This window comes from Arvicola amphibius, chromosome 9, assembly GCF_903992535.2.
Source record: "Arvicola amphibius chromosome 9, mArvAmp1.2, whole genome shotgun sequence".
Classification (NCBI taxonomy): Eukaryota; Metazoa; Chordata; class Mammalia; order Rodentia; family Cricetidae; genus Arvicola; species Arvicola amphibius.
Genome location: NC_052055.2, coordinates 2744770 through 2757942, shown reverse-complemented (window position 1 = coordinate 2757942; position 13173 = coordinate 2744770). Strand labels below are relative to the sequence as shown.

General features: G+C 42.9%; 1 protein-coding gene across 1 annotated transcript in view; it reads left to right on the top strand.

Annotated features, from left to right (window-relative positions):
* Window positions 1-11761, top strand: part of Rnf19a (ring finger protein 19A, RBR E3 ubiquitin protein ligase) — a 38975-nt gene extending 27214 nt beyond the window's left edge. The window contains exons 5-10 of the mRNA XM_038342446.1: window positions 222-384; window positions 4598-4712; window positions 5209-5370; window positions 6906-7119; window positions 8563-8706; window positions 9613-11761. Of these exons, the coding sequence (XP_038198374.1) occupies window positions 222-384; window positions 4598-4712; window positions 5209-5370; window positions 6906-7119; window positions 8563-8706; window positions 9613-10309 (1495 nt within the window). The 3' untranslated portion in view covers window positions 10310-11761. The remainder of the gene's footprint in view (window positions 1-221; window positions 385-4597; window positions 4713-5208; window positions 5371-6905; window positions 7120-8562; window positions 8707-9612) is intronic.
* The last annotated feature ends 1412 nt before the right edge of the window (window positions 11762-13173 follow it).

The window sequence follows — 13173 nt, the reverse complement described above, 5'->3', positions numbered from 1 at the left end:
TCTTAAAAGTTATGAAGAACTATGGATAAATTTTAAATCATAATTAACAATATCCTGTTTATGTAATTTAAAGTGGATCTTTCTTTAATCGTTTGGCTTTTAAATGACTCCAAAATACACAAAGAAGAGGGTAGTTAAGTGTGAGAGGCAGTCCCCTCTGTAGCTGTGGCTGAGGTATGTTGAGCTGTTTCCCCACAGTTACTACATAATTCTCCTCTCAGTCCATCAGGTTGTACTTTTTGGGGGAAGAAACCCTGGAGCCGAAAGAAGAAAATCCTGTGGCAGCTGGGAACCCTTGTGGGTGCTCCTGTAGGGATTGCTCTGATAGCTGGCATCGCCATCCCTGCCATGATCATAGGCATTCCCGTGTATGTAGGCCGCAAGGTAAACACTTTCTTCTAAATTGTTGGTGTGTTTCTTAGACTTGAAATATCTTTGCTTTATTTTTTAACATAGAGGTTGGTTTTGGTTTCTTCATTATAAAAGTTTTGGACTAGGAATGTAATTCTGTTGGTAAAATTTTTTTCATGAAGGAAGTCCTTGATTTGACTACATAAACTACATAAATTATACCTATAATTCCAACACTCGGGAAGTAGTGACAGAAAGATTAGAAGTTCAAAGTCATCTTCAGGATACAGCAAGTTTGAAGCCATCCCATGTGTCTCACCAATAAAAAGTAAACTAACAAAAGTCTCGATTTCCCACAGTAACCTCCCAGTATTTGGTAGGCTAATGCGTATGCATAAAAAGCAGCCTTCCTTTAAAATAGTTACGTCTGCACTGCAGGTCCAATGCCTGGTGTAAATTTCTGGAGGATGATTGACATTGTTCTCTCTTTTGTATATCCTTTTAAAGTTATTTCTGTGAGATCTTTAAGATAGAAACTTATGGCTAAATAATGCATACCCTCAAGGAAAGAATAATTAACCAGTTCTTTAGTTCTTTACTCTTGAGTTTAGAATTTTTCCACTTCCACTGTATTGCTGCTGTTTATAAATACAGCTGACAAGTTGTGACAGTCTGTGGTGGGGTCTAAACTTTTCCTGATCCCCATCCCTCTCCTCCCAGTGCTGAACTGTAAGCCATCAGCTAAGCAGGAAACTTTTTGGAGAGTTAATGGGATAATTTATGAAGTACAAAGAAGCCAGTTGCCATCTAAATTAAATTAATTGAATGTCAAGAAATTATGTGATCACAACAAAGAGAACGGCTTTTCATAAGGGCAGTTAGTAGGTGATGTATAAACCTGCATCCGTCTCTCCACACCAGCCGTCGATGGGTCCTGATGTAGCACCCTGGGTGTGTCAGCCTCTCATCTTTGTGGTGAAGTAATGAGATTTGCGTCACTTGCCCCTGGTGTGTAGGTGAGCACACGAGTGAGGTGGACAGCTCGGCGCTGGAACTGGTTTTCTGACTCTGCTGTGTTGGTCCAGGGTCACACTCAGGCTTGGCAGCAAATACTGTTACCCTCCAAACCTGCCAGCCTAATACGCGGTTTAGAAAAGGGACTTGGGTCCAGGTGAAGGAATTCTGTACATGAAGTTGCTCATAGATTTAGTCTAGCCAGTTGGGTACCGAGTTCTGGAGAAAGCACCAACTCAAGAGGAAGCCCATGCTGTTGCCAGATGGCCAGTGCTATAGACAATACTGAGGCTGTGTGTCCTTTAGTCCTGTTTCTGAGCTGTGCTACTAAACCCAGGGTAAGAATGAGCCTCTCACAGACAGCTGCGTGTTTTTCATTGACCTGTTTGCCTGCACAGATGCCTGTGTACCCAGTGCTTACAGAGGCCAGACGACATCAGGTCACCTACAACAGTGGTTCTCAATCTGTGGGTTGTGGCCCCTTATGGCCGAACAACCCTTTCACAAGGGTCACCTAAAACCATTGGAAAACACAGATATTTACATTGCAGTTCATAACCATATCAAAATTATAGTTATGGAGTAACATCAAAAATAATGCTTTGGTTGGGGTGACCCCAGCATGAGGACTGTTTTAAAAGGTTACAGCATTAGGAAGGTGAGAACCCTGCTCTAGAAGTGAGTTGCAGACAGCTGTGAGGTGCGGCAGGAGCAGGTCATCAAATGCAGTCCTTGTAAGAGCCGCACATGTACTGTTAACTGCCGAGCTAGCCCTGAGACAGTCTGAAAGACAGCACAAACATGAACAATGTGATCTTTTTGGTACTCTACATGAAAAATTATTAAAATCAGTTTCTGTCCTGGTTAATTTTTTGTCAACTTAACACAAGCTAGAGTCATTTGAGAAGAAGGAGCCTTAACAGAGAGAATGCCCACATGAAGTCTGGCATGGTGGTATGCACACTAGACTACCCATGGGCATACAGTGGGCTGGGCCCTCCTGTGTCAGTCATGAGTCAGGAAATGCCCCATGGGCATGCTCATGAGTCAGTCTAGTGTGGGCTCGCTTAGTGTCTCTCTCATTCTTGCTCTCTTTTTCTTTCTTTTTTATTTTTGGTTTTTCCAGGCAAAGTTTCTCTGTAGTCCCTCTGCCAATCCTGGAACTCACTTTTTTTTTTTTTTTTTTTGGTTTTTCGAGACAGGGTTTCCCTGTGGTTTTGGAGCCTGTCCTGGAGCTAGCTCTTGTAGAGCTGGTCTCGAACTCACAGAGATCCGCCTGTCTCTGCCTCCCGAGTGCTGGGATTAAAGGCGTGCGCCACCACCGCCCGGCTCTGGAACTCACTTTGTAGACCAGGCTGACCTCAAAACATCAGGCTTAGTGTGGACATTTTCATGTAGAGTACCAAAAAGATTTTTTTTTTAATTGAAAGCAAAACTACTTGCTCAGGTCCTTAGGAGGAAAAGACACAGTGCATACTGAGAGTGAGTTTATAGACTGACAGGCAGTCTGTAACCAAGGTCTCCAGAAACTAAAGCACAGGCCAGCCAGTCTGCAGTGCAAGACATATCGAGAAATTTTTTGTGTTGTTCATACATGCACCTAAAGGGAAAGTTGATGGATTAGTTTTTCTCTTTAATTTTCTGTGATGGTTGGGATCCACATCAGCTCAGGAAAACTTAAGAAGTCAAGAAAGTACCTGAAAACTGAGCTTTTAGTTGCAACAAACATTGCAAGAATAACAAGCTAGGTATGCCTTTAACCTCCACATTTATGAGGTAGAGACACCAGGATCAGAAGATCATCCTTGGCTGCATGCCGAGTTGAGAAGAGTCTGAGCTACATGAAGCCAGTTCTTAAAAAGCTGAGGGTTTGAGGTCTCAAGGCGGTGGGGGGAGGTGGTTTAGTGATTAAGAGAGCACCTACTGCTCTTCTAGAAGAATTTCCAGTACCAACAGCCCACAACTGTTTGTAATTCTAATCTCATGGGATCTGATGCCCTCTTCTGGCCTCCATGGCCACAGGGCACACACATGGGACACATGGTACATATGTGGTAATATATGTACACCCATACACATATAATAAATAAAGTTTTTTAAAAATGAAAGAAACTGGAAGGAAAGAATCAGCTAACAGAAACAGTTAAGTTGAACCAAAACTATTATGATGGTGTGGTCACTGTTAGTCCATATCAGGGTAAGGATGCCAGAATTGATAGGCTTGTGGTGTATATCTATAATCTCAGTACTTTGGGAGCCAGCCTAGAGTGTGTGTGTGTGTGTGTGTGTGTGTGTGTGTGGATCAAGGTCCTGTCTAAAAAAAAAAAAAAAAAAGGTGGGGGGGGTGGGAGCAAAAGTTGATGAAGAATTCCTTTCTCTTAGCAGCCTGTCCTCACAGCCCACCCTGCGCATGTATAGGCTTGGCTCTGCTCTGCTTAGAACTGTGTCCAGGAAAGACTGGGGAGCCGAACATAGAAAGGGCCTAGCATTCTATCTAGAGACTACCTGTGTGGTTTGGAGGTTGTTCCCAGGGTGTCTTGAAACAGATGGGGATGCCCTACTTTAGTTTGACCTTTGCAGGCCACAAGAACAAAGCTACTAAACTATTTCCCAGTTTCATTTAATAATTCATAAGCTATTTTTATGGCAACAGTTCTGCTATTGGTATGGATTGTGCAATGATGCTAAAGAGATTTAACTCCTGGTAACCATTATTTTTCTTTGTCTTTACCTGTTTAAACTGTAAATACGTAGACAGGATTTTGAGTCATCTGTTAATTTTCTATCATAAAAAAGGTGTATGGAAAAAAGTTGCACTTAAGTGATATTTGTTTCATAAAGTGCCTTTTTAGCCCAACTTTTAGGAGTGAAAAAGATTGTGGGACCCTCTCCTGGGGCTGGTTCGAGGGAGTCTTGTTTAGAAAGAAACCTGTGGACTCTAGTACTGTTTTTATGCCATGGCATCTCATGGTGTGGGCCAGCTTTGAACTAGCCATGTACACAAGGATGACTTTGAACTTATGACACGAACTAAATCTCCTGAGCTACTGCCACCTTTTGTAAGCAGGTCCTTAATGAGCAATTTGTGACGCTGTGGTTGCTTTGAATTAGGGCATTTGACTGAAATTGTGTGAGAAATCACTTCAGCTTTCTTGTACATGTAGGACTATTTTATCTAAACTAAATACATAAATTTTTCTCCTCTAAATTTCCATTCCCTTTTAAATTTAAGATTCACAATCGCTATGAAGGCAAAGATGTTTCAAAACACAAGCGGAACCTGGCCATAGCAGGTGGTGTGACATTGTCTGTCATTGTGTCTCCCGTGGTGGCCGCGGTGACTGTAGGTAAGAGCATGCTTTAGAACTTCCCTTGGAATACCTTAGGAGTTTGACGGAAGAGAGATTTCTGACTATTGGGTTGCTAAGAGGATCACTTTTAAGATGAGGGGTAGTTTAAGTAGAACCTACAGGAGATTTCTCAAGCAACTTCATTAAAAGTGCTGTAGACTGAAGAACCTAGTTTAGGGAGGGGGCTGTAGCTCAGTGGTACAGTGCATGTCTCAGACATACATATAAGGAAGGCCTGTGTTCATCCCCCAAGAACCTGTTGTTAGGACAGCTGATGAGCAGCCCTTCCCTCCAGTTGATTAAGTCAGAGTTTGCGCTTAAGAAACTCACATATTCTGTCTTTCCCTCTGTTCCCTGAAGCCACCTGAGAATCATGCATTTGCTTGTGTTCCAGCCAAATCCTTAGCCCCTGTGCACCTTCTGAAAAGACCTACACCTCATAGCTCTGTGATTTAGTTTCTGGTTTCTGATATGTAATTTAATTCCCTTTTAGGCATTGGTGTTCCCATTATGTTAGCTTATGTGTATGGTGTTGTTCCAATTTCCCTCTGCCGAAGTGGGGGTTGTGGAGTTTCAGCCGGCAATGGGAAAGGAGTCAGAATTGAGTTTGATGATGAAAATGACATAAATGTTGGTGGAACTAACACAGCTATAGGTAAGTCCTTTAAGTAGAAAAAGAAACGTGATTATTTCCATTGTCTTTCTTTTGCAAGACCTCATTGTTCTCACGCTGGCTCAGATGCTCCCTCTTCCTCTCTGAGACAGGGTCTCACTGTATAGCCTTGGCTGGCCTGAGCTTTGGTGTGTAGATGAGGCTCGCTCTGCCTCACGTGTGCTGGGATTAGAGGTGCACACCTGACGGCCTTGTAGTTTCCATCCAGAAGCAGAGCTGGGAAAGGAGCTGTGGAGAGCAGAGCACGTGTGAGAGGGCAGCGTGGTTCTGGTTCTGGTGCCTGGCTCCTCCTGAGAGTACGCTGGAGATTAGAACCTTATGGAGTAGGATGAGAAGGATGTGGAGGAACAGGACTGCAGTTAAAGAACTGCATGCAGATGGCTTCTGTGTCGTTAGAAGACACAGATTAGAACTGTAGTGGGCAGAAATGCCGGTTATGATAAAGGCGGCACACACTCCCAGGAGAAACATCAGCTGACCAGCTTGTTTGTTCTGTAGCCAGCAGTTTCTCTCAATAAATGTCTAGAACGAAGAAGCCTTTTTGTGCCCTCTGCACCTCTGCAAGTATTCCAGCCAGGTCCTCAGAGCCCTGCCACCTTTCTGTTGTGTGCCTTCTCTTGAATTTCTTGATCGTCTACATGGGGAGCAAGGTGTCCAGTCCTTAGTCTCACACCTTCCTGCTGCCCTTCCCGTCCTGTCTTAGGCCACCTCTCCTTGAAAATGACGGTTAGAACTCCTCTTTCTGGGCTTTGAAACTCGGAGTTACCTCTGCCTAGAATCCTCTTCGGACGAATTTTGACCTTTTTTTCACTGCCTTTGAGTCTCACCATGAGAGGCCTTCCCTGGTCACGTGATAACAGCAGTGCCTGGGAGACGGGCGTGCACTGTGGGAACTCCCACTCCTGCCTCTGCTGTGTTCTCCCATGGATTTTGTCACAGGGTTGGATATAAAATAGGAACGCAGATGCTGGCATAAATAAGTGTGTTTCTCATTCCTAAGATTGTGAATAGTACAGTAAAATTAGAATAGGATCCTGACACAATCGGATCTAGTATATCTAGAGCTCAGCTTCTGTCCCAGTCTTACTGATCTAGAAGTAAGATCTCTCACTGGAACCTAGTGCTGGCAAGGGAGGCCTTTTAAATCATTGGTTTATTTAAAACTCCTAAATCTGCTGGGCTATGCACACCTTTAATCCCAGAGGCAGACAGATCTCTGGTCTACAGAGCGAGTTCCAGGACAGGCTCCAAAGCTACAGAGAAACCCTGTCTGGGGGGAGGTGCAAATAAATAAATAAAATTCCTAAATCTTCTGGATTTATAACAATAAATAGTGACCATCTTAAGTTTAGGACCAGTTTCAGATTGAGCTGTCCACCCAAAATTGCTCTCTTCATGCCTAACCACAAGTGCGATTTGTACTTGGTGTGATCTGATGCCCTTTCTGAAATCCTGTGGGAGTGTAAGGCAGGAAAATGAGCTATCATTCTTCATTTCTTGACTTATTTTATATTTAGACACAACATCAGTGGCAGAAGCAAGGCACAACCCCAGCATAGGTGAGGGAAGCGTTGGTGGTCTGACCGGCAGTCTGAGTGCGAGTGGCAGCCACATGGACCGAATCGGCGCCATCCGAGACAACCTGAGCGAGACCGCCAGCACCATGGCACTGGCTGGAGCCAGTATCACGGGGAGTCTGTCGGGAAGTGCCATGGTAAATTGCTTCAACAGGTAAGAAAGAGCTGCTTTTGTCTTGGTAACTGCAGACATTAATTAGATGAACAACCCGAATACAGAGCACGATAATTACTCTAAGGCCAAGAGTTGGTGTTTGGTACTGATGCTGGGATAGAAGCTTAGGTCCTGAGAAAGAACATCGCACTTGGTGACGTTGCTCTGGTAGATGGCTGCTGGAGCTGCGTTTGTGCACACCCAAGTGAAGGCCATGCTTAGCTTAGACCTTGCTTCTGGGCGACAGCTGGAGGCTTGGGGAATGGGTGGAGTCAGGATACCCCAGATGGATGAAGCAGGACCGGAAAACTCTGCCTGCATCCTGAAATGATAATGCCTATGGAGATGGGGAGGAGAAATTAACATTTACCTTACCATGGTTTGTTTTTTTCACTATTCTGTTTTAGTTTTTCTATGTGGAAGGAGGTAGATGAATTAAAAGTCGTATTTATCTTATTTTAGGTAGTTAACATTTAGGCAGAAACTAAGTTGTAGTGATATATATTACCTCTTCTTACAAAATCAGATGTGGGCTGAAGTTTTTATTAGAGCCTTTTTTAGTATAGGGTTTTCATTATTATTTGAGATAGAGTGTGATTTGTACTTGTGTGATCTGATGCCGTTTCTGAAATCCTGTAGGAGTTTATGGCAGAAAATTAGTTATCACCTTTCATCTTTTAAATTTTTAAAAATTTTATCTTTATTGCATGCATATGAGTATTTTTACTGCCCGTATGCACTTGCATCTTGTGAGAACGTTGCCTGGAGCAGCCAGAAGAGGGCATCAGATCCCCTGGAACTGGAGTTGAGTGCTGGGAAGTGAGCCCTGTCCTCTGGAAGAGCAGCTGATGCTCTTAACCACGGAGCCCTCTCTCCAGCCCCATTGCTTGAATTTTTTTACATCTGGATACACCAGTAGCAGAAGCAAGGCACAACGAGAGGGAAGTGTTGGTGGTCTGACTGCAGTTGGAGTATAAGCTGAAGCCCTCGTGTAGCACTGGCTAGCCTGGAACTCACCATATAGGCCAGGCTAGTCTCAAACTCATAGTGACCAGCCTGCCCGTCTCCTGAAGGCTGAGAGTAAAGGCATTCCCCTACATCCACTTAATGAGGGTTTTTTTTATTTATTAATTGATCTATAATGTTTATTGATTAATATATTCTGACTTTGTATTTTGTACTGAAACATGACAAAGGACTGCATCCTAGTGAAAATATAGATCTTTAAATTCAAATGATTTGTTTTTCCTTTAGGTAGTATTCTCTTAGTTTCTCTTGGATGTTGTTCAGAACACCAGAGTATAATCAAATAAGTGGGGACTGAAAAACTATGGTGTCTAAAATTTTCATATTTGAAGTTTTTAAATGAATTATTTAAAGATACATACTATGATTGCTGAACTATAGACGATTGTGGGTTTATGTGTTACCCTCCTCTTTAAGGTTGGAAGTACAAGCAGATGTACAGAAAGAACGGTACAGTCTAAGTGGAGAATCCGGCACAGTGAGCTTGGGAACAGTTAGTGATAATGCCAGCACCAAAGCAATGGCAGGATCCATTCTGAATTCCTACATCCCTCTGGACAGGTAAGAAAGAATGTTCCTATAAGATTGGAAGTGTTTTTAAGTGCATTTAAAAAGTATTATCCCTATCATTAGGCACAGTCTCTAAGAAAACAGATGTTGAAAGGAGACGAATCCATTTAGGTAGAGAGGCCTCTGTGGTTCCCACGAGTGGGGAACAGGAGAAAGGGAGCTGACTTCTAACTCTAGTGTAGGGCTTAGGTTGGTGAGGTTAGGTGATGGCAATGGTCGCGCCTGGTACAGAAAAGCAGTAAATGTGCCTGTTACTATTTTAAAACTTGAAGCACTCAGAGGCTACAGAGAAGGCCCAGCAGTTGGGTGCTCGTTCCTTGTCTAGCAGACCTGTGTTTAGTTCTGTGCTCACGTTAGGTGGCTCACACTCACTTCTACCTGTGATGCCCGCTTCTGACTCTGCTGTCACCTGCTCACACAGACACGTAGGGACAAATACACATGAAGTTCATAGTGGTGCACACCTTTAATCCCAGCACTAGGGAGGCAGAGGCAAACAGACCTCTAAGTTCAAGGCCAGCCCGGTCTACATAGTGAGCTCTAGGTCATCCAGGATATATAAATGCATATAAAAACACCCCCCCCCCCCAAAAAAAAAAAAAGGAACAAAGACAGTCTTTCTGTTTTGTTCTGTTTCGAGACAGGGTTTCACTCTGTAGCCTTAGCTGTCCTGGCCTTGAGTTTACAGAGATTGACCTATTTCTGCCTCCTGAGTGCTGGGATTAAAGGTGTGTGCCATTGGCATCTGGCTAAAGACAGCCCTCTTCTATGTAGCTTTATGTTAGTAGAAGGTAGCCTGCACTGACATGTCCAGCAAGCTTCTGTACTGAGGCTTTGGTGTTTTCATAGAGAAGTCCCTCCCCCCTCTCATCCGAACCTTTGTTGCTCTCGTTCCAGAGAAGGAAACAGCATGGAAGTGCAAGTGGATATTGAGTCCAAGCCGTTCAAGTTCCGGCACAGCAGTGGGAGCAGCAGTGTGGAAGAAGGCAGCGCTGCCCGAAGCCACACTGGCGGGTCATCCAGTGGATTGCCTGAAGGTAAATCTGGTGCCACCAAGTGGTCCAAAGAAGCAACAACAGGGAAAAAATCAAAAGGTGGTAAATTGAGGAAAAAGGGCAACGTGAAGATAAATGAGACCAGAGAGGACATGGATGCCCAGCTGTTGGAACAGCAGAGCACAAACTCTAGTGAGTTTGAGGCCCCGTCCCTCAGTGACAGCATGCCATCTGTAGCTGGTTCCCACTCGAGCCACTTTTCGGAGTTCAGCTGCTCAGACTTGGAAAGCATGAGAACATCGTGCAGCCACGGTTCCAGTGACTGCCACGCCCGCTTTGCGACTGTGAGCGCCCTTCCCGAGGTAGAGAATGACCGTCTGGAGCACTCGCCACACCAGTGCGGCAGTTCTCTGCCCTCCAAGACTGCTTCCTGCGCAGACGTCCCGCAGCCGCATCATGCCGCAGAGGAGCTCGGCCCCAACAAAAGCGCGCTGAAGCCTAGTGGTGATTTGTGCTTTGGTGATGGACTGAAAGAGACGAATAACAACCACCCACATCAGACAGTGGACTTGAAAGTAGCTATTCAGACTGAAATTTAGGCCCAGAATGCTGCAGAGTAAGAACCACTGAACAGCCTTGTTTGGAGCTGGTTGAGCCATGTGTGACTGTTAGGTTTAAGTTACCAGCAAAAGCCAGGTTTCATAATCATAATGCAAATACATTTTGTATGTTTAGCAAAGCATTGTGTTTCATGTGGATGTTAATTACCAAATTATGAAATGAAGGCTTTAAAAGTGCATTATTATGAGAATAATAACTTAAGAAAAAAGCATATTTTGTGTTCTTGTCACAAAACAATGCTTGATGCACATACCTGTGTATTTAGATAGAAATTTGGCTTAATTTATAATCATACGATACTAATGCTGTTCTGCATTGTTAAGAAAAATCGAGGCTTGGGGATAGTGGTTAGTGACATGTTATTGAAACCACTAAGGGATGGTGTGAAAGGACCTGGCTGGTTACTCAGTATGTGATCCTCTTTGTGACGTCTCTCTTCATAACTGAGCTTAAATTTCATTTCTTTCTTCACATGCAATGTGGATATAGAGCTTAATGCAGCCCACTGGTAACCATTTGGATACTTAGACACTTGAGCAAGATCGTGGCAGTTTTTGCACAACTTGAAGTAGAAATACTTGGTACTGTTGCATATCTCATGTATTGTTGATGCCATTTTAGAAGAAAAAGGTAAGCGTAGGTAACTAAGTGTACTGACAGCAACACAAAGACAGAGAGCTACAAATGAAATCCCATTAGGACACAAGCATCACAAAAGTCACCTGCTCTAAGGGAGGTCAGTCCTTTGATTCTTGGTGCCTTTGGGAGAGACCGGGTTTTAAGAGCCTGGTTAGTGGAGGATTTGCTATATCATTTCCCATAACGTCTCCTCTAGTCACCTCGGATTATAGAGAAAAATACAGGAAATAGATAAACATGAATGTGATTATTAACTTTGCTGAAAAAGTATTTGCCTACCAAAGACACACTCAGGCTTTAGTAAGAGTAACATTACACAACCTCAGTTTTTAACATGTATATCTTTTCCAACCATGAACTCAAAGCAATGCAGAGCTTGTACCAAGCTTATACAAAAGGTCTGTGGCTTTGTTTCCTTTTGTTTTTGTTGATGGAGGATGTTCAGCTGACACAAGCAGAAGCTGGCCAGAATACTGCCTGGACTGTTAGCTTCCCATGAAACTTTCCTAGCAGACTGACCCACAACAGTCAAGACTCCACTATAGGTGTTTCTTTTAAGTATTACCATTATGGTGCTACTGAGCATTTTCTTCTGATAAAGGAAAATGCCCCGGGCTGCAGTCTTTCACCGTCCTTTTCCGCACTGCGTCCACTCATTTGCTTATATAACACTAGTGCCAGTTATTTTATTTGATAATGCTTAATATGGTATTTGTACATTTGTTTGCATTCCAGTTTTGTTCAATGAGTGTGTAAACAGCATACATGAAATAAATGTAAATACTAATGAATTTGGTGTGTGCACAGAAATTTTTATAAGAACGGATATTCATTTGCTGTATTATAGGGAGTTCTCAGAGGGGCAGACTGATAGAATAAGTCTTATGTATGTAGAAAGGAGATTTATTTGTGGTTCAGCTAGTCCAACAATAACTGTCTACCAGCAGAAAGTCCAAGAATGAAGTAGCTAGCTGTTCAGTCCATGAGGCTACTGTCTTAGCTGGTCTTTAGTATACACCAGCATCCCAAGGTTAATGCCAGTAAAGGAATGGACTTCTTTTGCAAAGAGCAAAAGCTTCCCTCTTCCATGTCCTTTATGTAGGCTGCCAACAGAAGATGTGGCCTAGGTTAAAGGTGGATCTTTGTACCTCAGAAGATCCAGATTAAAAGTGGGTCTTCCCATCTCAAATAATTTAAGAATAACCCCTCACGATACAAGGAACATACCAAAACATAATAAAGGCAATATACAGCAAGCCAACGACCAACATCAAACTAAATGGAGAGAAACTCTCAGCGATCCCGCAGAAATCAGGAATGAGACCATGTTGTCCTCTCTCTCCAAATCTATTCAGTATAGTTCTTGAGGTCCTAGCCAGAGCAGTAAGACACCAAAAGGAGATCAAGGGGATACAAATTGGAAGAGAAGAAGTCAAACTCTCACTATTTGCTAAATGATATGATAGTTTACATAAGCGTCCCCAAAAATTCTATCAAGGAACTTCTACAACTCATAAACACTTTAAGTAATGTAGCAGGATACAAAATTAGCTCAAAAAAATCAGTAGCCCTCCTGTACACAGATGATAAAAGGGCTGAGAAAGAAATCAGAATAAACACCCTTCACAATAGCCACAAATAGTGTAAAATATCTTGGAGTAACTCTAGCCAAACAAGTGGAAGACTTATGACAAGAACTTTAAATCTTTGAAGAAAGAAATTGAAGAAGACACCAGAAAGTGGAAAGATCTCCCATGCTCTTGGGTAGGTAGAATTAACATAGTAAAAATGTCAATCTTGCCAAAAGCAATCTACAGGTTCAATGCAATGCCCATCAAAATCCCAGCAAAATTCTTCACAGACCTCAAAAGAACAGTACTGAACTTCATATGGAAAAGCAAAAGACCTGGGATAGCCAAAACAATATTGTACAATAAAAGAACTTCTGGAGGCATCACAATCCCTGACTTCAGATTCTACTACAGAGCTACAGTACTGAAAACAGCCTGGTATTAATAGATTGGCATAAGAACAGACAGGAGGACCAATGGAACCGAATAGAAGACCCAGATATTAACCCACACACCTTTGAACACCTGATTTTTGACAAGCAAAAAATACCAAATTAAAAAAAATATTTAATAAATGGTGCTGGCATAACTGGATATCAACTGTAAAAGAGTGAAAATAGACCCATATTTAT